At 51.9% G+C, this 26,272-nt stretch overlaps 1 protein-coding gene and 1 long non-coding RNA gene across 15 annotated transcripts in view; one reads left to right on the top strand and one right to left on the bottom strand.

The window, feature by feature from the left end:
• CTDP1 (CTD phosphatase subunit 1) overlaps positions 1-4,386 on the bottom strand; it is a 56,803-nt gene extending 52,417 nt beyond the window's left edge. For 2 of the 8 annotated variants that reach the window (XR_010407332.1, XM_064577973.1), the window contains exon 1: positions 3,721-4,341. Coding sequence is in view for 5 of the 8 variants with exons in the window: in XM_064577973.1 (XP_064434043.1) it covers positions 3,721-4,025 (305 nt within the window). In the remaining 3 variants the exon portion in view is untranslated. Of the gene's footprint in view, positions 1-3,720; positions 4,345-4,367 lie in introns of those variants that run through there. The other 6 variants (XM_064577971.1, XM_064577972.1, XM_064577967.1 and 3 more) reach the window with 5 other exon arrangements.
• Positions 4,387-5,165: 779 nt separating this feature from the next.
• LOC123852483 (uncharacterized) lies at positions 5,166-25,764 on the top strand. 7 transcript variants are annotated; one of them, XR_008506978.2, is made up of 4 exons: positions 5,166-7,446; positions 9,170-9,272; positions 17,007-17,150; positions 22,820-25,764. It is a non-coding gene; the product is annotated as an uncharacterized LOC123852483 (long non-coding RNA). The 7 variants fall into 7 exon arrangements; XR_006792882.3 differs by lacking the exon at positions 22,820-25,764 and adding an exon at positions 18,427-22,779; XR_006792881.3 differs by lacking the exon at positions 22,820-25,764 and adding an exon at positions 18,427-22,779 and having other exon boundaries at positions 17,078-17,150.
• The last annotated feature ends 508 nt before the right edge of the window (positions 25,765-26,272 follow it).

Here is a 26,272-nt window from a genome sequence, read left to right on the forward strand (position 1 = left end):
AACTCACAGCCAGCACAAGACACCAATCAGATGGGAGGAAACTAGGAGCACCCACAATTCAAAGCACCACCATAAAACCATGAATGTCTTCTAAAAGTTTCTTCAAAATACAAAGACTAAACAGGTCAACATTTAGCTCAAGTTTGTGAAGTTCTAAGGAATTTTATAAAGTGCTAAGTGAGAAATATTTAAGATCTAGCTACAGTCTTGAGAAATTATATTTATCTTTTAAGATATTACACAAATACTTTGAAATTGATTTGTTCTACTTTGTCTAGATTCTCACTCCCCTAAATAAAAAAAAAAAAAGCACTTTTTCTGAGACAACTGATATATTACTTCCTTTGTTACCACTTTTGGCTTTACTATCAGTATTTATGCCATTCAAAAAACGATGTATGAAGTTAAAGATTTGCCCATTCCTCTGTAACCAGGTATTTGATTTCATATACTTTGAAATTAACTTTTTTTTTTAAGATTTTATTTATTTATTTGAGAGAGAGAAAATGAGAGACAGAGAGCACGAGAGGGAAGAGGGCAGAGGGGGAAGCAGACCCCCCGCTGAGCAGGGAGCCCGATGTGGGACTCGATCCCAGGACTCCGGGATCATGACCTGAGCCGAAGGCAGTCGCTTAACCAACTGAGCCACCCAGGCGCCCCTGAAATTAACTTTAAACATGAAAATGGAAATAAATACGGTGATGCATGCTACCATCTATTGAAACCTACCCATCAGTTTTTAGGCAGACCAAGCTTCAAAGCCCATTTGGTCCAAAGGTCTTTATTTAAAGGATTAGACAAGATACCTAAAAATCAAAAGAACTGCAATAAAATTAAATCATGCATGCATATAGAATTAAGTAGATAAAAAGGCCAATGGTTTTCTGGTTAAGTGAAAACTGGAAAAAAAAACAAAAAAATTCATTTGAAGTGGATTCAATTAAATGAAGTGACAATTTTCCCAATTTTAGACATAAATGTCTTTTAACAGCATAATCTTTTTTTTAAATGTATTTTTTAAGGTTTTATTTATTTGTCAGAGAGAGAGAGAGAGAGAGAGAGAGAGAGAGCATGCACAAGCAGGGGGAGCGTCAGGCAGAGGGAGAAGCAGGCTTCTCATTGAGCAAGGAGCCAGGGATCCTGGGATCACGACCTGAGCCAAAGGCAGATGCTTAACTGACTGAGCCACCCAGGTGTCCCCGGAGTAATCTTTTAAATAGTGCAGATGTCAACAGAGAAGAATAAGATCATTTAACTAAAAGAATGTTCTAGTTCATCAAGGTGGTTCAATATTGGGTTGGAAAAGTAGTTTCCTTACTTCCAAGGCAAGCCCTCTACAGATAAGTATTGTAGTGCACCAGTGAGCTGCGCTTAGAATTTTAAACCCCGCACAACCTAACTTTAGAATCTCAGGCTGTTGAGTTTTCTTTATGAGTTTCTCTGAGATTTTTTTGTTCTAACACCTACGAAGTGTGCATGGGACAGTTGTGCTTGGTCAGTGATGCTGGAACCCTCCTCAGCAGCACTCACCCCAGACCCTGGCTGACGCAGACATTCTTCTGTAGACAGACTACAGGGCACAGCAGGAACTGGACAGATGTCAGTTACAGATACCTACCCCCCCACCCCCTTCAGTCCTAAGCCACCACCAGACGTGTCCCCAGATTATTTCATATATCCTCCTTTGGGACTTCACTGCCTCCCAGTGAATGATAACAGACATAAAAGCAGACAGGTGGGAAGGAAGGACATCATTAGGTAAACTGATCATTAATAGATTAAGTTTCGGACACATCATGCCATGTCAGAATATTTTCAAGTCAAAATACTTTTAATCACGTGGAAATTATAAAGACAAATACGTACCCTCATTCTATCTACTTCCCCACACTGGGACTCTCTGGATGCAACATGGTCTAAGGAGAGAGCAGCACGGCGTAGGACGACGATGAGAAGCCTCAGCAAGGTGAGGTGCTGGGCACGTCAAAACCCCCTGGGACCCCAGTGCCCTCCCTCCCTGCCTCCCTCCCTGTCAGAGGAGGAGGGATACAGTTCCTACCTCTACCTGAGAGCAGGTACAAAACATACAGGTCAGAATGATAGTCTAGCGATTATTTCAACTACAGCCAGAAGCAGTTCCTACAGCTAAGTGTTTGTTGCCTGAGAATAACCGCGGATGTGTCAGAGAAATCCCACCGCTGCCAGTGATGATGAAGACAGCAAGGACAGCTCCAAGCAGGTGAGCCTGGCTGGGCTAGTGCTTTACCCGCATCTCCAGGAGAAATACTATCATCAGACTCTGGAGAGCCTCGTGATGAACCACAGCAGCAAGATCCCCTAAATCTCAAACACCAAAAACACGAAAAGGAAAGAACTTCTCAGCGCCGAGAGCTTGTCATCAGGTTAGTTACCTGGTTGACTGGCGAGATTAACGTACAGGGTTACTCTGCTTTGCTAGTCTGCTGATGTGATCAAAGCACTGCACATGGAGTTTCTAACTGGCTGCAACTAGTCCCTGATCTGCCTGGGCCCTACTGGCCTTTTCTGGATAACTGGAGGAAGAGCAGGAAAGGAAGAACCCTTCCCCTCAGGAATCTTCTACACAGTGACACACCAGCATTGGGCTTCATCTCCCCAACTACGGGCTCACAGGTTTAGGTAGGCTCTGACCTCCAAGTAATGACGGCAGCATGCCACAGCGTGCCAGATGTACAGCCCAGCGAGCGTCTCCCTTCCGGAGGAGACCAGCCAGACAGCTCCAGTGGAGGGTGCAGCCCCAAGGCAGCTCCCATCCCACCCTGCCTGCATTCACTGGGAAGGCGTGGGCCCTCACCCCAAGGCCAAGGACCAGGGTGCCCTCTCCAAACAATGAGCGGGAAGAAGTGGACACAGGAAAAGGCTTGTGGGGCTGGGATGGAGGCCAGGGCTGTTTGGTGGACAGGGGCAGGAAGCAGATGCTCAACAGCTGCAGTTAGTGCAGCCGCAGGGAGAGGAGCAGAGACCAGAGCAAATGGCACGGCCGGCCGGCTGGAGTGCGCAGAAGGGGACTGAGCACCTAAGAGCCTGAGCTGTACTGCGGCCCCCGCAGAGGGACGCCGGGCACCGACCACCGCAGCAGGAAGCAGAACGCTCACCTGCCGGGTTTCTGCTCCTGACACTGAAAACATGAGTCACGCCTACATTACACACCTGTACCCACACATCAACGCAATCTCAGGGCACAACACCGTAAACTGGCACAGGTGTGGATGGACAGCCTCGTCCACCTAAACGGAGAACACAGTCCCTTACGAGGCTGAAACGCGCTACTCCTGCGTTATCCTGAACTACCCGCGCTGAGGCTGCACCCCCTTCCTGAGCTACGCTGCACAACCGCGTTTCTTGAGCTTTACGAGCAGCCCAAGAAGCGCACCCCACCCCCAGCAGTTTACACCACGGCAACGAGCTGGAGCGCGCCTGGTCGTCCCGTCCGCGCAGCCGGGGGGCGGGGGGGCACCTACAGAAGGAGACCGAACGCCCTGATCTCCTAAGGACTGCACTTTGGGCGGCTGTTTAGTAAGTCAAATGCCGTGGTAGTGACTGCGGTCCGGCCTTAGGAAGACCCTCAGACGCGCAAAGTCCTCCCCGGGCTCAGTCCCTTGAGCTGCAGCCCCGGGGACCCTTTCCTGCCCAGTGCCGGCCCAGGACCCCTCCAGACCCCGCCCCCCGGACCCCACTCACCCGGGGGCCACCACCTGTCCTGGCTGCGCGCACAGCTCCCGCACCACGCCGGCGCGCTCCGACCTCAGCCTGCGCTCGGCGCGCACGCAGCCCCCGGAGCCAGCCCGGGCCGGGGCGGGACCGGCGGGCTGCGCGGAGGCGGCGGCCTCACACACGGCTAGCACGGAGCCGATACGCACGGCCGCGCCCGCCGCCACCCTCCACTCGAGCAGGCGCAGCGGCCCGGGGCCCGGGCAGCGCACCTCGGCCACGGCCACCGGCGGGGCGCCCTCGGCGGGAACGCGGCCCGCGGGCGGCGCCTCCATCGCGGCCGGGCGGGGTCGCTGTGGGAAGGCGGGCGGGCGGGGCGCTCAGGGCCCGGTGCCCATCGCGGGTGGGCGGGCGGGCGGGACGGCGACCCCGGCCCAGGCGGCGAAGGCGACGGCGCTGCAACTCGCGCTCCGGCACCGGCTTCCACCCGCCGCCCAGCCCGCGCCAACTTCCGGGACAGCGTCTGACGTCACGTGACGCCGCGTGCGTGCGTGCGCTGCGGGGCCCGCGTGTAAACACACGCCCACGCGGGGCCCAAGAGGCGCTGCGTCGGACGCGGTGCCCGGAGCGGCGTGGGAGCCGGCCCGACGGGAACAGCGTGGCCACGCCCCACGTACCCCGGGAGCGCCTGCGGCGTGGGGCTGCGGGTCCCGGCGTGCCGCGCGCGCCGCTGCCCTGAATCCCCGGCGTGCACTGCGAGGTCCCGGCATGCCGCGCGCCCCCCCCGTCCCACAACTCCCTTGGCGAGCCGGGGCCCAGGGTCGTTAAACTATGAGTCCCGGCATGCAACGCGGGCCTCGGGCTGCAGCCCAGTCACGTGCTGGGGCCGGGTGTGCAGAGACTGCGAGTCCCGGCATGCCGCGCGCTCCCCCGTCCCACAACTCGCTTGGCGAGCCGGGGCCCAGCGTCGTTAAACTATGAGTCCCGGCATGCAACGCGGGCCGCGGGCTGCAGCCCAGTCACGTGCTGGGGCCGGGTGTGCAGAGACTACGAGTCCCGGCATGCAACGCGGGCCTCGGGCTGCAGCCCAGTCACGTGCTGGGGCCGGGTCTGCAGAAACTGCGAGTCCCGGCATGCCGCGCGCCCCCCCCGTCCCACAACTCCCTTGGCGAGCCGGGGCCCAGGGTCGTTAAACTATGAGTCCCGGCATGCAACGCGGGCCGCGGGCTGCAGCCCAGTCACGTGCTGGGGCCGGGTGTGCAGAGACTGCGAGTCCCGGCACGCAACGCGCACGTCGGGGCGCTGTGGTCCCGGCGTGCCGCGCGCGGTCCGGGGTCACGGGGAGGAGGGCGCGCCACCCCTCGCCGCCTGGCTCGTGGGGTTCGGGGCGCCGGCTCCCGGTGGCGCCTGGCCCGTGCCCGCGCGTAGGGAGGCCCCGCGGACCTGCGGGAGGAGAGGAACGGCGGGTCGGTGATGACCTTGCTAGCGATTTGTTAAGCCCCGCGGGTCCGGCCGCGGGGCCCCCTGGTGCCTGGGGCGGGAGGGCCCCGGCGGAGGGGGGGGCAGGCAAGGCAGCGCCGGCCGCCCGGCCGCCCGGCCCCCCGGCCCCCCGGGCCCCCCGGCCCCCGTCGGCACGGGGTAGGCCGGCGGGGCGGAGGCGGCGTGCGGCGCCCCGCGGGCCCGGCAGGCCCCCGGGCCACGCTCGCGCCCGGAGCAGCGTCCTCCCGGCGCCCCGCGCGGGGCGCCCCGCGGGCTGGCTCCTGACCGTTCCCAGACCAAGTGGTCTCTGAGCGCGGGGGCAGGTCGGGAGCGCCGCCGCACCGAGCCGGCCTTACGCGGTGGGACAGCGGGGCAGCGACTGTAAGGCAGGTTGGGCTTCCGGACGCAGGGCGTCGCGCTACACGTTGACCTTGGGTGCCCGCGAGTCACGTGCGGGTCGCGGTGACGCCCGCAGGCGCGGCGGGCGAGTCCGTCCGTGAGCCCAGGCCGCGTCGAGGCAGCCCCGCGCGCCTGCGGCGTGCCGCGCCCCGGCCGCGCGGGGCCTCCGCTGTGTGCGGGGACGGACGCCCGGGCAGGGCCCTGCGGGGCCGCGGCCTCCCACCGCGGGCAGGCGTGGAGGCGCGGCGGATCTCCTCCCTGCGCTGGCTCTCCGCGTTCCCGCGGCCCCGGTCCTGCCAGCCTGTGCCGGTTGGGTGGCCTCTGGGCTCAGCCATGCCCTCGGCTGCTTTCCTGCTTAGGTCGCTGCTTGGCCTGAGCGGCTGCGCCTCGCTCTGCGGAATTCAGAAAAAGCCGCAGCGGACGGAGACTGGGGACCGTCGCGTTGTGTGGGCGTGGGGCCGCACTCCTCAGCCAGAAGGGAGAAGCCCGAGAATGAAAAGCACTAAGGCGTGTGTGCTGCGGGTAACGCAGGGCGTACAGGGGAGAGTGTGGCCGAAACACCCGTGTTGAAGAGAGAAACCTCTCTAATCTGGTCATTGACGCTAAGAAGTCAGAACAGAAGAGCAAACTAAACCTAAAGCAACAGACCAGAAATACTGGCTGGAGCAGGAATAAACAGAAAACAAAAACTGGACAAATCCTACAAAACCAGAAGTTGGTTCTTTGAAAAGATCAGCAAATGACAAACCTTGAGCTGGACTGACCGGGTGGAAAAGAGGGAAACCTCGCTGAACTCAGGGATGAAAGTGAGAAGAGCACTGCCGACTTTACAGAAATAAAAGTGTTTATGAGGGAATAATAGGGACAGCTGAATGCCAGAAGATTAGGTAATTTTTTAAGTGAAACGGATAAATCCCTGGGAAAACAAAAATACAGAAATTGAGGAAGAAATGGAACTACTCCCACTTTGTCCAGGTGTTGCTAAAGGCCTCATGGACTCCAGGCCTTCCAAAGAGGGTGTTCTCTCTCCTTGGTCCCCACCTCTGATCCTCCTAGTAGTCTCCAGAAGCTTCTTTTAAAGCCCCTAAGTACTCCGGCTTGGCCAGGTGTTGAAGGAAGCCACACTCCCTAGCAAGATAGGGAGCATGATAGCTGTTTTTCCTCTCCTTATCCAAGAAGCAGAGACACCTCCCTAAAATGAGTGTCATTTTTCTGGAATTAATACAGTATAGCCTGTGGTGAAAGTATTTTCTGCCAACATGACTTTGATCCTGATCCTTAGAAAAGAGCAACACATTTTCCATATTTTTGCCAAGAGGGGCTGCTGGCTCTTCCCAACCGTAGTCTATAGGAGAAGAAACACGCGTGGTATTCACTTAATTTTGCCTACCTTGCGGTGGTGCCATTTTCATAGATTTCTGATTCCCGAATCCTCTTCTGATGAAAGGAGGCGACCCTTGACCCCCTTACCATCCTCGGAACACCCCAGCTGTCAAGGAAACATGGTTTTTCAGGCTCTGGGCTATTGCAAGTTCTCTAGCCCCAAACTTAGCCAAAACAGTCCTAGAAGCCCCAAGAGGTCAATCTGTGATGTTCCAAAGAGCCTTCTGGACTCCTGCCAGGTACTGTCCCAAAGAGATCCTCAGGACTCACTTCTTGGTCCCCCTCGCTCCCTTCTGCGTAGGTCTGCCAGGCCTGATGCTTTCAGTGGACACACCGTGCCACTGTCGCAGTTGTTCCTAGCAGCGTGCCAGCATTGTGTATAGAAGAAACCTAGAGCTCCAACACCTCAGCCTTTCTTCTGTAGGCGCACAGTCGGAGGGGCTGATCGCCTAAATTAAACAACTGATTTGGGGCAGGGCCGTGTTGGAGCCTCAGGTATGGCTCAGTCCCTGTGTGGTTTCACGGTTCTTCCTGGGTGCTCTGGAGACCTTCTTGCTGGTGGGAGTTTGTCTAGTCTTAGTTACCTCCACTGTCCTGCAGGCCTGGCCGCACTCCTGACATGTGCATGCTTCCCGTGCACGAGGCAGATGTCCCATGGGGAGAGCCAGCCTTTTCAGCCCTCTTAGTTTGCAGAGCTCTCTGGTGTCTCTTAAAACATGGTGTTTGCAAATACCTGTTTTCCCCAAGTTCTTGGGGCAGGAGCAATGGCTGGTTTCTACCTACTTCACTCTTGCTGGAAGAAGACCTTGAATGGGATTTTAACAGAAGAGGAAACAGGCCTTCTAGACACAAGGACCATCATGGTTGGGGTTCTGGGGGATCCCTTGGTGGAGTCCTTTATGGCAAAAATGGGAACAGGGCTAGGATGTTTGAAAAGTTGCAGACACCACCAGTCACAATTCTGACTTAGCTGGTTTTGGAGGGGACCCAAGCATCAGGAGTTTTGCTCGCTGGGTTATTCTAATGTGTAGCTGGGTTTGTAGGCAGTGGTAGTTACTACATATTTTTGGGCAGATGTCTGAGCTCCTCTGATCTGTGTGTAAGGCACTGCTGATAGCTGAGGGCAGAGTGAACCTGGAGCTAGAGACCCCAGTTCCCGGTGATCCCAACAGATGGGAGTAGTTGTGGGGAGAGTTTCTGAGCTACTACCACCAGGTCTTGTCACTTGCTGGGCAGGATAGTGAGAAGGAGGGGTCCGAAGTGGCCCTGGAAGAAGACCGTGAACCAGGAAGGGGGGCGGGGCCACAGGGGGATGGGACACAGGGGGTTCCCTGGGAGTCTGTCAGGTCTGAGCTGCCTGGGCACAGGGGAGAGCCAGCCAGTGGGTGGCAGAGCAGGGCTGGTGTGGCAGTTTCCTGGAGAGACCAGAGCAGCGCAAGTGGCACCAAGTGTGGGAAGCATCTCTCGTGTGGGAAAGGCAGCCACGGTGGTGTGGGCAGAGAATGGAGGCACCGGCAAGGAGCAGGGCCCGTGGTGTTAAGGGCTGTGGTGAGACCAGGGCTGGTGTTGCCAGTAGGGAGGGAGCTGTGCCGGAGGGTCCAGGCGGCGACTGGGAACACAGGCAGGAGCAAGGCTTGCTGAGGAGCCGGGGGGTGTTTCTGCAAAGCAGATGGGAGGGGCAAACACAGATAAGCATCACAGATACTTGTTTACCCAGTGGTAACATTTAATAGCCGTTAGTTGGATCGTGCCCTCTGTTCTTCTCCCCTCTCCGCCCCCCGTTAAAAATTATGTAAATTAAGCAGATACCAAAATCTATGTGTAATCCTAAAATGAACCCATCAGCCAACCTGAAATCTACAGCATTACCAATACTGTGAGGACTACCTGTATGCTCCCCACCTTCCTGTCCTGCCCCCTTAATTCCCTCAGTTTTGCATTTGTCGTGCTCCCTTTATGTGGGGTTTTGCTGCATGCATATGTGTGGGGCCACAGCATACTGTGGAGTTATGCTTGCTTTTGAGGTTGGAAAAAATGCATCACATAAAAAAAATGCATCACATATATATGGGGGTTTTTGGGTCTGTGAATGACTTTTTCATTCATCATTATGTATCCAGAATTCATCCATATTACTTTGTGTGGTTATTGTTTATTGTGACTTCTATTTAATAGCTCATGTGGAGTGTGACAGGATGCATTTACCATTCTCTTGCAGATGGACATTTGGGTTGTTTTGGATTCTTATGAAAAGTGCTGGGTTTCCTGGTGCCCGTGAGCTGGAGCCTGAGGAAGGAGCTGCTGAATCCCAGGATGCAGATGTATGTGGCAACCCCAAACCACGTTCCTACGTGGCTGTCTCAGCTTGTACCCCCACCGCACCCTTGGCAGCCCTGCGCCACACTTTCTTTCTAGTCTGTCAGTCTGGGTGAAGATGTGTGTTAGAGTTGAAGCTGTGGTCTTAACTTGCATCTTTCCAGTAGCCATTCCGGCTGAGTCAAGTTCCCTATTGTTTTCTTGCCTTTCATGCTTTCTCTTCTCTGAAGTGCCTCTTCATGTTGATCACTCTTTTTTCCACTGGGTTGTCTTCTTATTGATTTGTAGTAGTTTCTTATGGCTTCTGAACACCTTTGTTGTTTATATGTTATCCCCATCATCTCTCAATTTTTGCCTTGTCCTTTTTTCATTTTCTTTATAAAATCTTTTGATGAACAGAAGTTCTTAATTTTAAGACTGCATTGCCTAACCTGGGATCATAAAGATAGCTTCTTTTTTACTTCTTTTCTTTTTTTTAAGATTTTATTTATTTATTTGAGAGAGACAGCGAGAGAGGGAACACAAGCAGGGGGGGTGGGAGAGGGAGAAGCAGGCTTCCCGCCGAGCAGGGAGCCCGATGCAGGGCTAGATCCCAGGACTCTGGGATCATGACCTGAGCCGAAGGCAGACGCTTAACGACTGAGCCACCCAGCCACCCTGCTTCTTTTTTACTTCTAAAAATCTATAAAACTTTGCCTTTCACAGCGAAGTCCTTAAGTAATAAGAAATGGGTGTTTCATATGTGGTGTCAGGCAGTGATCAGACTTCTTTCCCGTCGGGGTGGGCAGTTGTCCCAGCCCCAGTTTGGAAAAGCTTATCCTGTTTGCATTGATCTGCGACGCGTCTCTGGTATGCAGTAAGTCCCTGGAAATGCACGAGCCTATTTCGGACTTTCTGTTCTGCTTTATTCTTGAACTGTCTCAATTGCTATAGCTTCACAGTAAGTCCTGACCTCTGGGAAGTTTCTTCACACGTTTTGTGTATATTCTTGGCCTTTGTTTTTTCATAAATTTTAGAATTAGTGTGTCAGTTTTATTGATAAAACTTGTTAGAGTTTTGATCAGAACTGTGTACGGAGTCTATAAATCAATTTGGGGAGAAGTGACATCTTTGTGACTTGAATTGTGCCATCCATAAACACAGTATATCAGTCTGTTTATTTAGGCTCTCTTTAAGGTCTTCAAATAAGATTTTTATGATATTCTCCATGTAGGACTTGCACATTTTTTGTTAGATCTATTCCTAGTTTATTTTTTTTTGCTCATACTCTTGTTGATACATGATACTTAAAAAAACCCCACAAAATCCAACCTTTTCTAGTTGACTGTTGCTGGCATATAAAAATGCAATAGGTTTTTGTGAACTGATGTTAGACCTATTAATCTTTCAAAGTTCTTTTATATTTAATTCATTAATTTTGGCTTATCTTCTTTTTAAGGAAAACTTCAATGACATACATGTCCTACTGAGCATCACTTTTGCCTTCTTTCACGTGTTTTGGTATATAATCTTCTTCTTGTCAGCCACGCAGTTATTCTTTTGTATTCACTGTGGTCTTTTTATTTGGCGAATAAGTTATTTAGAAGTATATTTAAAAATGTCCACATGCATGGGAATTTTTCTCCATATTTTTATGGTTGACTTCTAAATTAATTGCGTTACAGTCAGGTAACATAATCCGAATGATACTACTTTTTTGAAAGTTCACGCAATTGGGATAATTCCAGGGTCGGGTTAGTCTGTGCTTCCAAAGAATGTGTGTCTTTTCCTCACTCGAGTCAGGATTCTGTCTACCCAGCAAATCAGCCCTCTTGAACGGGTCACTCGGATCTTCTAGGTTTACATACCTTTCTGTTTGACCAAAAGCAATGGTTGAGAGGGCGAAGTTGAAATCTCTTCTGTGGTTACGAATTTGCCTCTCTCTCCCTGTAGCTTTATTAACTGTGTGTGTGTGTTTGTGTATGTATGTGTGTGTGCGCCTATGTAATAATGTGTGTGCATGTGTTTGTGTGTATGGGGGAGAGGCTGTTATTAAAGGAATACACATTTAGAATTTTTATATCCTTGACAAATTGAACCTTCTTCGTTGTGTGGAGCCCTCTGTACCCTGAACAATGCTTGTCTCTTAAAATGTATTTTCTTTGAAGTAATATGACTATCATAACTTTTTTTTTAAGATTTTGTTTATTTATTTGTCAGAGAGAGAGAGAGAACGCAAGTAGGGGCAGCGGGAGAGGAAGAAGCAGGCTCCCCACTGTGCAGAGAGCCCGATGCGGGACTCGATCCCAGAACCCTGGGATCATGACCTGAGCCAAAGGCAGACGCTTAACAGACTGAGCCACCCAGGCGTCCCTATCATAACTCTGTTTTAATAAATGTTTGCCTGGTATAGTCTTCATTTTTACTTTTAGTGTTTGTGTACCTTAAGTTTAGATATTTATGCTATAAACAACATGTAGCTAGACTTTGATGATTTATTCTCACACTATCTTTCAGCTGCTGAGTCCAATACATTTATATTTAATCTCATGTTTCTATGGGTATATTTTCTCCTTTCTCATCTCTTTTCACCCATTGGTGATATATAGACATCTGCTTTTCTATTTATTTTTTTACTCTATTTTTATTATTTTGGTTATCACCATTGAAATTTTACTTTGTATTGTATTCCTAACTTAATAAATGTAAAGTTAATATTCCAATTTCTTTGCAAACAATACATAGATCTTAAAATACTACATATACCTCTGCTCTTCTCTAGACTCACATACTGAAATTGTGCAGTATTTTAGTTCTGCATTTTTATATCCCCAAATTAGGTACTCTTGTTATTTTACAATGTTTGTTTTTATTTAATGTATATTTACCAGTTTATCTGGTCAGCATTTTTCTTATATTTCATATCTTTCTTTTTTTTAAAGTAACAAATAATTTGTTAGGGAAGAGAAACATTCCAATGAAAAGACACTGTTGTGTTAAAATAGGGGATATCTAAGATATTCGTGTAACGTACCATCTACACGTGACGTGTGCTTACACTGCGTTGTGTGTGAGTAGATCTCAGCCGGCTTACGGGATTGTGCTCGCCTTCTTGGAAGTTCTGCTGGAAGTAAACCCTCAGCTTCTGTTTATCGGAGAGGGCTTTATTTTGCTCTTATTGTGGAAAACTAGTTTTGGTGGACATACAGCTAGAGGATGACAGTGATCTTTTTCATTAGAAGACGTTTCCCATTGGGTTCTGGTTTCTGTGTTTTGTTGTTGAAAGTCTGTTAGTCTGACTGTGGTGGTTTTGTAGGTGATCATCTTCTCTTTGTCTTTGGTGTTCTGTAATTTCATTGCCGTGTGTCTAGGGGTGATTTCTTTTCCTTTATTCTGTTTAGGATGTATTGTAGATTCATGAATTTCATTTGTTCTTGAAATTCTCAAGCATTATCTCTAAAAACTTCTTCCGTGCTAGTGTGTGTGGAACTCTGAATAGATAGATGTTTGTTAAACCTTCTCGTGCTATAATTCCTCTCTCAATCTTTATTACATTTTCCCTCTTCTCGTTTCTCAGCACCCTGGGGAATTTCTTCAGATGCGCCTCCAGTTTATTAACCTCTCTTCATCTGTGTGTAATCTGCTGTCTAACTCATCTTTTGAGATTTCAAAAATCATAGTTTTCACTTAGGAGAGTTCTATTTGGATGTTTTTCAAATATGCCTGTTCATTTATAGTCTGTTTTTACTTGCTCATTTATTTCGGTAATTCTATCTTTTCTCTTTAATAGTTCACACCTAATTTTTAAGATTCTGAATCTGACCATATAAATACTTGATGTCATTGTGGGTTTACATCTGTTTTGTTTGTTTGTTGTTCATATAAGTGGTTTCCTCTCAATGGTTGGTGCTGTTTGTGAGCTCATATTCGGTGGGTGGTAATCTGTGGAATGTGGTGACCTTGTTCTGGCAAGAGCCAGAGGACCCAGGTGGGGCACTTCCGAATCCTTGCAGGCAGGGTCTGGAGCTGCTTTGTCCCCCCTCTACAACCCCAGGTCATCCTGATTCTGGCAGGGTCCCTGAGGGTGCCCCACTTTGTGTATTTTCCCACCCACGTTCCCTCCCCTGGACCCTGCTCATGAGGGTTTCCCTGGTTTGGGAGTGTTCAGGGCGCTCCTTGCTTCTTGTAAACCCAGTCCTGGCATGAAAATCAAGTCTTAGACTCTAACTGTTCTGTAGTGAGGAGGACCCTTCAGAGTGTCCTGACTGCCCTCCTGCCTAAAGTAGAAATCTTCTCTTCGATTTTTCTTTGTTTTTAACTGGGTCAGAGAGACTGAAGGGGAACGCCCCCCTGCCCCGTTTTTTGGCCTGTTTTCCCGGATCCAGCACTGACTATGGAGGTGTTGTAGGCTCACAGCCCCTTCTCTTTGAGTGAGGGGCAGAGGGAAAGGTGGAGACGGGGAAAGGCGCTGTGACTGGAAGGACAGATGCTATCTGGGAGGACAGGGCTCCACGAGATAAGGGGTCTGCAGTCAGACGCTCCTGCATGATGGATTAACGTTAGAACACAAGGCACACGCCAGTCAGACGTGCTGCATGAGCGTGCAAGCGCTGGGACCATCGTGGCCCCGACAGCTGGGGACCGAGCCCCCCACGCCCGTGGGCTTGGCTGCGCTGTCTAAAACGGCTCTTGGAGAAGAGACGAATCATGAGAACAAAAGCGTTTTCTTTTTTAAGGGAGCTGGTAGTACGCATTGTGTGAACTGTGCACGGGGACAGACAACCAGGAGAAGGGACGTGGCTGTGGCGGTCTCTGGGAGAAGGCAGAGGCTGGGACGAGGCACCCTCTGTGTGTGTTGCTGCTGAGAGCAGGGGGCGTGCTGCGGGCCCGGTCGGGTAGAGGCTAGAGGACGCTGCTTCCCAGCCACCTGTCACAGAGAGGGTCGACGGCAAAACCCACGCTCCTGGCCTGGGGATGTCTTGTAGGGTGCACTTTAGAGCACCAGGGACTTTTCCAGGAGCATTTCCTAGCACTTGGAAGCAACCAGGTAATCATGCGATAGGAAACAGGCTGTGGTTTTTCCGGCTCTTTATTGTTCTACCTCCCAGTGGAGGGAGATGCCGTCAAGTCTGGGGTTCGTTCTGCAGGAATATCTAGTGGATTGTGATTTTAGTGACAGCCCACAGGGTTCAAGGGTCAGTTTGTCTCAGATTCCCACTAGGGATGTTCATTACAACAGGTAGACGTGGCACTGAGATCTGGGATTATTGAGCCTTCTGCCGTGGCTTGGGTTTGTTTAACTTTTTAAATTATTATCTCAAGTCAGGTGTGGAGAACACATATTTTGGAGTGAATCTGATTCTCCGAGCCCCAAGTTTTCATTTGAAACCCTGCTTTATCGGTTCAGAACTGGGTAGTAAGCCTTTCTCCTAGCCCGAGAGCCTGCAGGCCGCAGTCAGCTTTCCTGCACCCTGCTGGTTCCCCCAAACATCCAACATCCCCACTGCCGTGTTAGAGGAAATAATCTTTCTGTATAAATTCCATGTGTAACTTATGTACAAATTACCTTCTAATTTGCTTCTCCCCTCATGACTGCCAAGTTTCCATCTCAGCCACTGGAGAGAGTTTATGAAACCCAGGTCCCCAGATGACCACCTTTGTGTGAGTCAAAACAAAGAATGAGGTGGAGTCGTTGCCTTTGGTTGGTTCCCTGTTTTGAATCCAGCACACGACAGACAGGAGAATGTACTACGGGGTCGAGAGAGTCCTTCCTTAATAGAAAGACATCTCTCTCCAGTGACTCTTTAGAACGTTATTTTGTGTTCCCTTTTACCATGCAGACTCTGAACGTCCTGCAATTTCAAGTTCTACCCCACTGATCTTTGTGTCTGTCCTTAGGCTGACACCAGCTGATCATGGTGTTGGCAGCTGCAGCTCGAAAGCCGAGTGTGTAAATTCTCTAACTTTGTTCTTTTTCAAGATTGTTTTGGCTATTCCAGGTCCTTTTCTTGTCCATAAAAATAATAGGCTCCCTTTGTCGATTTCTACAAAAACATGCCGGGATTTTGGGAGTGATTGCAGGGAGCTGAAGTATAAACGATATTGAATCTTTCCATCTATGAACACGGAATGTCTCTTGATTAAATCTTCTATAATTTCTCTCAGAGATGCTTTGTAGTTCTATGTGAACAAATCTTGCACTTCTTTTGTTACACTTAATGCTAAATAGTTTATTATTTTTGATGCTATTGTAAATGGAATTGTTTTCTTAATTTTCAGGTTGTTGATAGCATGTGAAAATAGGATTGATTTTTTTGCATAATGATCTTGTGTCCTGCAATCTTGATAAGATAATCTTGCTTATTCTGGTAGTTCCTTTTTTGTTTGTGTGTGTTGCTTTTTGTAGAATTCTTAGAATTCTCTATGTACAGGATCAGGTCATCTGTAAATATTTTATTTCTCCTTTTTAGTATTTATGGCTAATTGCTTCTCCTTTCTCTCATCCCCTTTTTTCTTTGAGGGGAGATGGTTATCACACTGACTAGCAGCTCCCGTGTGATGCTGAGTGGAGTGGTGCGAACTGATACTGTTGCTTTGTTCACAGTTTGAGGAGGGAAAGAACTCAAGTCTTTCATCAAACACTGCTATGATGAGGGGTGCCTGGGTGGCTCGGTCCGTTAAGTGTCTGACTCTTGGTTTTAGCTCAGCTTGTGATCTCGGGGTCAGTACAGACTCTGCTTGAGGTTCTCTCTCTCCCTCTCCTGCCAGCCCTCCTGCTCGTGTGCACACGCTTGTTCTCTCTCTCAAATAAATAAACAAATCCTTTAAAAAAAAAAACCTGTTAAGATTACAGCTGTAGGTTTTTGGTTTTTTTTAAACATGTCCTTTATCAGGTTTGAGGACATTCTTTTCCTTAGTTGAGATTATTTTGTTTTTGTTTTTTTAAAGATTTTTTTATTTATTCATTCCAGACACAGAGATACAGAGAGAGAGAGAGAACATGAGTAGGGGGAGAAGCAGGCCCCCCGCCGAGCAGGGAGCCCGATGCGGGGCTCGATCCCAGGACCCTGGGATCATGACCTGAGCCGAAGGCAGACGCTTTACCATCTGAGCCACCCAGGTGCCCCGAGATTGTTTTTTAAAAAAATTTTTTTAAATTTTTTTTTAAAGATTTAATTTATTTATTTGACAGAGAGACCCAGCGAGAGAGGGAACACAAGCAGGGGGAGTGGGAGAGGGAGAAGCAGGCTTCCCGCCGAGCAGGGAGCCCGATGCAGGCTCGATCCCAGGACCCTGGGATCATGACCTGAGCTGAAGATAGACACTTAACCAACTGAGCCACCCAGGCACCCCTAAAAATTTTTGAATACACATTAGATTTTGTCATTAATATTTTCCCACAGCTATTGATTGATCTATTTTCAGGTGTTTGTCCAGTCTGCACTCCTGGGATAAATTCTGATTGGTTATGGTTTATCATCTTTTTAAAGATTTTTTTAAGGATTTATTTATTTATTTACTTATTTATTTTAGAGAGAGAGTGTGAGAGAGAGAGAGAGTGAAGGGGCAGAAGGAGAGGGAGAAGGAGAGAAGCAGACTCCCCACTAAGCAGGGAGCCCGATGAGGGGCTCAATCCCATGACCCTCAGATCATGACCTGAGCCGAAATCAAGAGTTGGGCGCTTAACCGACTGAGCTACCCAGGCATCCCTATAATCCTTTCAAGTGCTTGTAGATTCAGTTTGCTAATGTTTTGTTAAGGCTTTGTGTCAGTGTTCCTGAGACGCTGGTGTGAAGTCCTCCTGTGACGTTTGGTCTGGCTTTGGTGTCAGGTGGCTCCTGCAGGACTCTTCCGAGGCCCCAGTTTTTCCAGAAGGACTTGGATCCTCCACAGAGGCAGAGTCGGTGGGTGTCATCTTGCTCGTTTGTCTTTCTCGGGACTTAGCATTTCCTCATCACTGGCACAGTGTTGTCCGTGACTCTCCTGTGGAGCCCCTCCTTTCCTGTGGTTGGCAGGGACGCCCCCGCTTCCCTCCCTGGGTCTGCTAGTTGGGCCCCCTCTCTCTTGCTTGGTGGGTCTAGCTAAGCATGTGTGATGGTTCACTCCTGGTGGTTCGGGCGGAGGGCTGACGACACGCAGGCGGACTTGCGGGTGTGAGGTGTGTTTAGGGACAACCACATGAAAGGGGGGGACCCAGGACCTGGTGAAGGGCGAGGTTGATTGCAGCCTAGCTTCACCAGCCTGGCCCCTTCGTGGCGCTCTGCAGGATATGTGGCTGTCAGAGCTGGCCCCAGATGCTGCTTGGGTTTTCCCTCCTGCCCTCCTTAGACCTCGGATGTGGGTCTTGGCAGTTCAGGCAGTGAGACTGGAGGGGCTCGTGCTGCTCTGCTTACATCCCAGGGGCAGATGGGGGCCTGGCGCTTCTGTCCAGCCCGTGTGGGCACTTTCTCTCTGATGCTTGTAGACGAGGAAGACGAGCAGGGCCGTGAAGACAAGCTGCGGTGGCGGCAGATTCTCTGGAGACCGCAGGGCCCTATTTCCAGTGCATTGCGGTGGGAGCACCCACCCTCCTTGCAGGACAAAGGGAGACTACTCTTGGTGCTCTCCCTCCCAGAAGACGTGCCATGCACACCTGTAACTGTGTAGGGCTGAGGCTGCATCTCAGCTGGAAAATTAACACTTGAATCCTAAATAATAATAATTACTGTTTCTGGTTATTTTGAATCCACTGACAAAGACCTTTACAAAATAATTGCACTGATCAATCCCCTATGAGTTACAGGGGAAGATTGTTGAGTTGGTGTGTGATGAGAACATTAGTGGGAATTCTGTTTAGTGCGTGTAATTGTAAGGAATATGTCATGTTAAAATGCCTGACGTAGCGTCTTGTAATAACACATGGTTTCCATCAAGCGGCAGATGTTTCTTAACCTCCCCTTAGAATAAAAATCATAATTTAGCCACACCCACCAGCTCCACTGTGGAGCAAGAGCGAAGGCCTCGCTGCACAGCTCAGATCTGTGTAATTGCGGCTTGAAAGCATGTTGTGGGGAGAAATGGCCTTAAAAAGAAACGACTTTTTAGAATGTCAGATAAAAGGATCCTGGGAAACTGTGTTTAATAGGAACCGTAGATGTGGTTTACAAACACACAAACAACACATCTACTTCTGTTTTTAAGACTGCTGGTCCCTGGAATGTGAACGGGGTGTCCCCAGGACAAAGCACAGATGAAGATGATTTACTCTCACCGGAGATAAGAACGGTTCTCTTTCTGTCCTACCGAATACGCTCACAGCAGTTCTTCTCGATGGAGCTTCTTCCATGTGATTCGCGTGGTTGCAGGGCGCAGTGCGGTGGGCTTTGTCTGGTTCCCACAGGTGCCAGAACTTTTCATCCCGAGGAAGGAGCCCAGGGCTGGTCACCGCGCCCGCTTCCCGGCAGACTCCCCACCAGGGGAGGGACAGCCACCACAGGGGGGCGTTCCCCCAGCGGGCTCCCCTAAGTAAATAATAATAACCTAAGTACATTTATTGAGTAATGGCATAAACGCCATGTGGGGTGCTCAAGCATCTGAGGTGTGGGAGCAGTGCTGGACTGCAGGAGGCTTCAGTGAAAGTCCCTTAACCATGGTGAGAATGGGAAATGCCATTTTCTCTCATCTGCTTTGGGAGTCTTCCTCCTGCTGATCAGCAGGGAATAATTCCAGTGCTTTCACTCTTCTCCCAGGCCTCTGAAGCAAGAGGCCTTTGATTTATATTACGCTGTCAGATAGCTGTGCAGCGGGAGAAGGCCCCTCGGTAATTTGGAACTTCCTCATGCTGCTAATGCAATCAGGAAGCTGGCCCTTTATAGAATTAGAGGGTGTGTGCGTGCTTGGAGTTACTAGCCTGCCACCCTGCGTGCAGTGGGAACAGAGAGGGCGGGAGGGATGGGGAGGCTCTTTGGGGGCAGATAGCGATTAGTGGGACTTAGCCAACAATTTTGAAACCTGGAAATCAGGTTTTTGGAAATAAATTTTAGTAGGTGAGTTCTCCAAACAGTGTTCTCCAAACTTTTTTCCGGTCCTGTCCTCTCTTCCTGGTGGCGAGCTCTCGCCTCCCACTGCCTGTCCTTAAGGGGTCCTCAGCTCAGTATCTGATTCCATTTTAGTGCCAGTCCTGTGAACTAAGAGGTCTTATTATACCCATTTTCTAGGTGAGGAAACTGACATTCAGAGCAGGTGTTTAGAGCGGTGGCACTTGGATTCTGGTCTTCTAACTCCAGAATTCTCTTGATACATTGTACTTTCTCAAAATTGTCTGCATCCAGAGACTCAGGGCACCTGCTTGTATGATACATACCCTAACCTTCTGCTCTGGTAACTCCCAGCTTTTTCATGGGGAAGAGGGTTGGAATAAAGAAACCCGAGACATCATAGATTTCCCCATATCATGAAGTGTTGCAGTTTTGGGAAATTCATGTACCAAGTAATTGGCTTTGGGAAGGAGGACAGATTGTGGTGTTGTAGAATCCTATTGCATAAGAGGGGTCTTATTCCTCCTACTGTTCAGCAACTGCTTAAAATGCTGGAGGGGAATATAAAATGCATTAAGAAATATTTGTTGAGGAAGTCGATAAATGGGTAAAGCAGATAATAAACATAGTATCTGGCCTTAAAGAACAAACAAGATCATAAGAGGAGGCATTACAAACACCAAAGTTTCGCGCAGAAGCTGGTGTTGCACTTCCTAATTATTTGCAGTTGCTGTGAGCAGCTTTGAAGACCCTCTGGATGCAGGTTTCTCTGGTTTGCAGTCTCTTCTGTCACCACACGGGGGCACAATTGGACCTTTGAAAATTATGTGCGCAAGATGAAATTTCTCGGTATTTATAGCATCCTCCAAATAAAAATGGCAAAACTTAGTGTACTAAACAGGGAAAGGGAGGGATCAGGCTTTAACGAGAGAGGTGTACTGTCACTGCGCCCAGAGGGGAAGAGGTTTAGGAAGGGCCGGATTACACCTGAGAGGTCTGTTGGCCTGTGCGCCCAGGTGAGGGAGGAGCCTGATCACCTGTGCGCCCAGGTGAGGGGGCAGCCGGGTCCACCTGCATGGACCATCTGTGGGCTGACTCCTGGCTGCTGTCTTGGGCCATGCCCACCACCCAGTGTGATTATTGCCAGTGCCCCTGGTACCTCAAAATGCCCCGGTTTAGAGAGGACTCGTGAGCATCCTGGTTCTAAGGGATGGACGTGAGGGGTGGGAGGCCTGTGGGCGAAAACGCTGGGGGTCTGGTACCCACACATCGACCAGGAGTGGACAGAGGTGGGGGGCTGGGGTGCTGCAGAGCTGGGGGCACAGGAAAAATGAAGGAGACGCCCCGGGACGGAAGGCTCCCTGCGCTCAGCCCTCACAGTCTACCGTTTGTAAATCTCCATGGGAACTTGGAGGTTATAAGCAATTACCGCCGATGAGAAACTGGAACTCAGAGCCACGCAGCATCAGGGAGACTCTAGAACATGGGTGGGTCATGGGGAAGGATTCCTGTGGGAAGTGCCCTCAGCCGACTGTCCCCAGGCTGGGGCCCCCCTGAGGACACCGAGACCAGGATGCAGGCCTGGGTCTGGGGAGGTGGCAGGACTTCCAAAGCGTCCCTCCCCTTTGTCCTCCTCCCCTTCCTTCCTCCCCTCCCTCCCCTCCCTTCCTCCCCATCCCTCCACCTCCTTCCTCCTCCTTCCCCTCCTTTCTCCCCTCCCTTCCTTCCTTCCTCCTCCCTCCCTCCCTCTCCCCCCTCCTCCTCCCCCTCCTTCTCTTCCCCCTCCTTCATTTCCATTCCTCTCCCTCCCCCTCCCTCCTCCTCTTCCCCCTCCCTTTCTTCCTCCTCCCTTCCCCTCGTCTTCCTCTCCTTTCCCTCCCCCCTCACCTCTCCCCCTTCCCTCCCTCATCCTTCCCCTCCTCTTCCCTCCCTCCCTCTCCCTCCTCCTTCCTCCCCTCCCTCCTTCCCCTTCCCTTCTTTCCCTCCTCCCCATCCCTCCTCCTCCCTCTGTTAATATATCTCAATAAGTTAAATTTTATAAGTTTGTATAAAAAGTGGCTTAGAGAAATATGAAAGCATATATTAAAATGCAGTGAAGACTGAGTATATCCCCCCAAAAATTGAAAGCAGAGTCTCAAAAACATACATGTGCACCCATGTTCGTAACAGTGTTATTCACGAAGATGGACACGACCCAGTGTCGATGAATGGATATTTGGATAGGCAAACTGTGGTCCGTCCACATAACGGAATGTTATTCAGCCTTAAAAAGGAGGGATATTCTGGCACCTGCTGCCGCACAGTTGAGCCTGGAGGACACTGCGCCGAGTGACGTGAGCCAGCGCGGTGGGACTCCTCTTGTATGAGGTCCTGGTGCCACCAGATCATGGAGATAGGGCAGGTGGTGGGTGCGGGGGCTGGGGGAGCAAGGGGGTTGGTGTTCAGTGGGTTAGGGTTAGGACAGAGGCTCAGTCTTACCGGGGAGCAGAGGATGGGGACGGGTGTACTGTGTGGTGAATGTGCTGATCTGTTTGTGTCACTGAGCTCTACACTTAAAAATCGTTGTGATGCTAGATTTTATGTTCTTGTGTACTTTACTACAAGTTACAAAGTGCCTTGTTTGGGAGTCCCGGGTGTTTAAAGTGAGGGGAGCCCAGGCTGTGGGATTCACAGGATCGTGTGGGACTCTTCTGAGGCCCCCGTTTCTCCAGAAGGACTGTGATACTCCACAGTCAAGACACACAATATGTGGGTTTTGTTTTGGTTCCTTTTTTTAAATAGAAAGGAGGAATTCCAGAATCACAGTGAGTGAGGCTGACGGCAGCCTGTTTGAAGAATCACCAAGCTGAGCTCGTGCGTTGGGAGCAGCAGAGATGCAGCCCCTTGTGGAGCGGTGCGGCAGGGTGGTCCTGGGTGTGGGGACACTCACAGGGTCCCCTGATTAACATCTGCACGTTCTGCACACGCCCACGGACATGGTTCGTGGGGGCTGCTCACGCTGTGGCCCTGTCCTATCTTTCTTTACTCCACGTGGTGAGGCCGACACATTCCATCCATCTCACGAAAGGAATTTATGGATGTCCCTCTGTTTTTCAAGTCCAATAAAACCTGCCCTAGTGGTTCAACGCCCTTTCCCTCCCACCCAGACTCCACGTGGAAAAGTCTCCGGGCCAGCAGGAGCTGCCACGTGGGGACCTGTCCTCTGGGCTGACTCAGGCTCCTACGGGGCAAAGGGCATCCGACGGCGTCCAGGCAGCGCGCCTGCCCTAGGGGACGCGGCAGGGAGGGGGCCTCAAACCTTTCTACTTCGTGGGACGATCTGGTGGCCACATTGCAGGGTTGAGGCTGGGAACGCCAGGTTGGAACGGCCTGGAGACGCACGCAGAGCAGGGTGAGCGGCCCTCTGTTCAAGACAAACGCTCTTTTCTTGCAACAGACTTGTCAAGAAATGTTACTACCCACGTATTTACACTCAAACGTTTAAGCTTATACACAATTTTAGGTTGGAGTTCCTTATTTACAGAGTTCAAATGTTGGCGACCTTTGCCTTGGTGCAGACGCTGGTCAACGAGAGCAGAGCCCAGATGAACTTTCTCACTTTGAAACAGTCAGTGTGGGGACAACCCCGGTGGAGACACACGTCCAGCCCACGTCCGCTCTGCACGCTCGCTGGTGACTGGCCCCGAGAGGAGTCGGGCCGCCGGCCAGCAACGGGAGCCCCGTGGAAACCTCGCGAGGAAAGCCTGGCCCCTGCTACATTTCAGAGCCTTGGGAGGCTGGCCGGCTCTTCACTCAGACGCCTCTCCAGGCCCTGGGCTGTGTCGTCCCTGCAGCTCTGATGGGGGGTGGGAGCCTGGGGTCCGCTGCTGCCTGGGCCCCCGCCCCTCGCTGGCATCCTCGTGTGAGGATTTTGTCTGGAAGAGTCTAGTCGCAGCGACTAGAGCTGACGTTGCTCCTGCTGGAGGATGCGTGCCACCCAGGCCCACTCGCCACAGGGCCAGGGGGCTGTTCCCTGGACCCCACGGGCTCACAGTGGGGACAGAAGGTTTCAGAAGCCGTGGCCTGCGTCCCACAGCTCCTCCCACCTGGTGGTCTTCAGGACCCCTCCCCTGGCCTTTCCAGACAATAATTCTCACGTGTGGACGCCCCAGGCTCCGGTTCCCCTCCTTGGCCCACAGGGGGGCCGTCCGCAGTGCTGCTCTGACCACGTTCCTGGGGCCCAGGGAGTGGACTGCTGCCATTTCCCAGAAAATTCCACCAGCAACGCTTTCTCCTGTTTGAAAACACAAGTCTGAGTCTGTCCCTTCAGCAGCGGGTCAAGTGGCATCCGGGGCAGCAGGAGGAAAGTGCCCCATGAGCCGGCAGGAAACCAGGCCTGGGCATGACCCCCGCTGGGCCGTGACCCCCTCTCTGCCGCGACCCCTGCTGGGCCGTGACCCCCGCTCCGCCGCGACCCCAGCTCCAGTGTGACCCCTGCTCGGCCACGACCCCCGCTCTGCCGTGACCCCTGCTCCAGTGTGACCCCCGCTCTGCCACGACCCCCGCTCTGCCACGACCCCCGCTCAGCCGTGACCCCTGCTGGGCCATGACCCCCGCTCCGCTGCGACCCCTGCTCCAGTGTGACCCCCACTCGGCCATGACCCCTGCTGTGCCGTGACCCCTGCTCAATCGCGACCCCCGCTCCAGTGTGACCCCCGCTCCAATTTGACCCCTGCTTGGCCGCGACCCCTGCTCTGCCATGACCCCCGCTCCACAGTGACCCCCGCTCCCCAGGCTGAGCTCTCCTGGGTTTTACACCTTTCGCTCTGGTTTCCTCGGGAGTGACGTCTGTGTTGACACCTGTCTGTCCCCTGGGTCCACCTACTGGACCCGCCGCAGTGGGTGATGGCCGACTCCCCGTTTTCCCATCCTCCGAGCCTAAACCTGATAATGCCTGGCGTGCTGCTGGAGCTCAGGGCCCTGCTCCAGAGAGCCCGCAGTGACAGTCTGTGTGTCACGGTGCTCTGGCTGGGGGCAGACAGACGCGCGGACGCTGACAGGTCCACCAGCATCGCCTGAGACCCTTTTGCACTTCATAGACGCTGACCTGCAGCACCCGCGTCGCTGGCCCTCACGTGGAAGTCTGTGCCTCGGTGGGCCTGGTTTCACGTCCGTGACACGGCTGCCCCCGCGGAGGCCACGGCCGGGAGCAGGCCCGCCACCCAGGGCAGGTTGCAGTCAAACCCTCCACAAAACCGCCACGTTTACGTCTGTCCCACGTCTGCATCTGACTTACATTGTGCGATCTTTTTAGTGGCAGAATTCTCATTTAATTTATTTCACTTGAACTTCTGCTTTTTTGTTTCAGATAGTTATATTTTTGATATTTCCTAGAACTTTATAACAATTCTTTAGACTTCGTGCTGTTTTAAAAAAAATTAAAAATAAAAGTATAAACTAACATTGAGTGTAATTTACCATCAAAGTAGAATATTGCTACCAACGTCCCCCCGCCCCCTGCAACGCACTCTCAGACTTTAGAAATAGGAAAATCCACTGTGATTCGGAGGAATGATGGGCACACAGGACTCTGGGTGCCTCGGCGGTTGTGAAAGGGGGAGCGTTCACAGAGGCCACTGAGCACTCGCCCCGTGGCCTGCTGTGCCAGAGAGGGCTCACAGACCCGCGTCCCTACCTGCCTCTCCGGGGCCTCCCCCACGTGGTGGCCTTGGAGGTGAGGCCTAGCTCTGGGGTGGACCTGCCAGGGTTGAGGCTCGGCTGTCCACAGGGCCACCACTTTCTATTTTGCTTTTGAGGTTTACGACTCCTCTGCACCCAAACAGGATGAAAGCTTATAAACCAAGATACACATGAGAAAGGACAGATCAGATTAGAAGTAACTTGAACACCAACAGGAATTGGTGAGAGGCAGCAAAGCCTGGGGCATCCTGACCTCAGCGCTGCGCTCCCTGGCCCCTGCCCGGACACGAAGAGGAACCTTATAATTTGGCCCCTCGGGTTGAGAAGGAGGGACCTCCTGTCTGCGTTTTGAGAGGATACAGCTGCTCACAATGGAAGATTTTGCCAACCCCTCTCCACTGCCAGTTGTCTCTTGTCCTCTTCTTATTCGCAGCCCCCAGCCCTAAGTCACTGTTTGAATCTGGATGGGAACGTACCCTGTGCTTTGTGGAGTGTGGTATGGCAGGGCATGCACCCGCAGCCAGCGTTCTGTGCCCTCGTTCAGGAAGACTTGTGAGGAGTGGTGTTTGCCGCCTGCCGGCGGGATTGAGTGGCTAGAAGGTGCTCACGCGGATCCAGAGGGTGAGCATGGGGGTATTGGCACGGCTGCTGACTTTCTCCGTCACGGCAGGACTAGCCAAGGCATTTCCCCCGAGGAGCAGGCAGCCAGAGCCCTGAAGTGCTTATAACTGGATCCTGCAGGCCCTTCTCTGCACCTCTCGGCTGGAGGCCTGCTGTATGCCAGCACTGTCGGGGCTGCAGTCACACCAGGGGACGCAAAGGGGACCCTGACTCTGGAGACAGGAGAGGGGTGGGGCGCAGAGTTAAGCGGGAGAAGCAGGGAAAAGGTCATCTAGAGAGTGACTTGAGAGGAGGGCACGTGGATGTCCTGAGTGAGAGGGACTGGCCTGCCCACCTGGTGCATTCTGGAGCAACCCGGCCCAATGTTGGGTGGGGAGCGGGGCAGAGGGAGGGGTGAGGAGGAGGGTGTGCAGGGGCTGGGGAGGAGGGGTGCAGGGGCTGGGGAGAAGGGGTGCAGGGTGTGAGTAGGAGCAGGTGCAGGGGCTGGGAGGAGAAGTGCAGGGTTTAAGTAGGAGCAGGTACAGGGGCTGGGGAGGAGGGTGTGCTGGGAAGGAGGAGTCCCGGATGTGAGTAGGAGCAGGTGCAGGGGCTGGGGAGGAGGGGTGCAGGGGATGGGGAAGACGGGAGCAGGGTGTGAGTAGGAGCAGGTGCAGGGGCTGGGGAGGAGGGGTGCAGGGGCTGGGGAGGAGGGGTCCCGGGTGTGGGTAGGG

Source organism: Mirounga angustirostris, unplaced genomic scaffold (genome assembly GCF_029215605.1).
Source record: "Mirounga angustirostris isolate CCGP_5_RB_7025 unplaced genomic scaffold, mMirAng1.0.hap1 SCAF_14, whole genome shotgun sequence".
NCBI lineage: Eukaryota > Metazoa > Chordata > Mammalia > Carnivora > Phocidae > Mirounga > Mirounga angustirostris.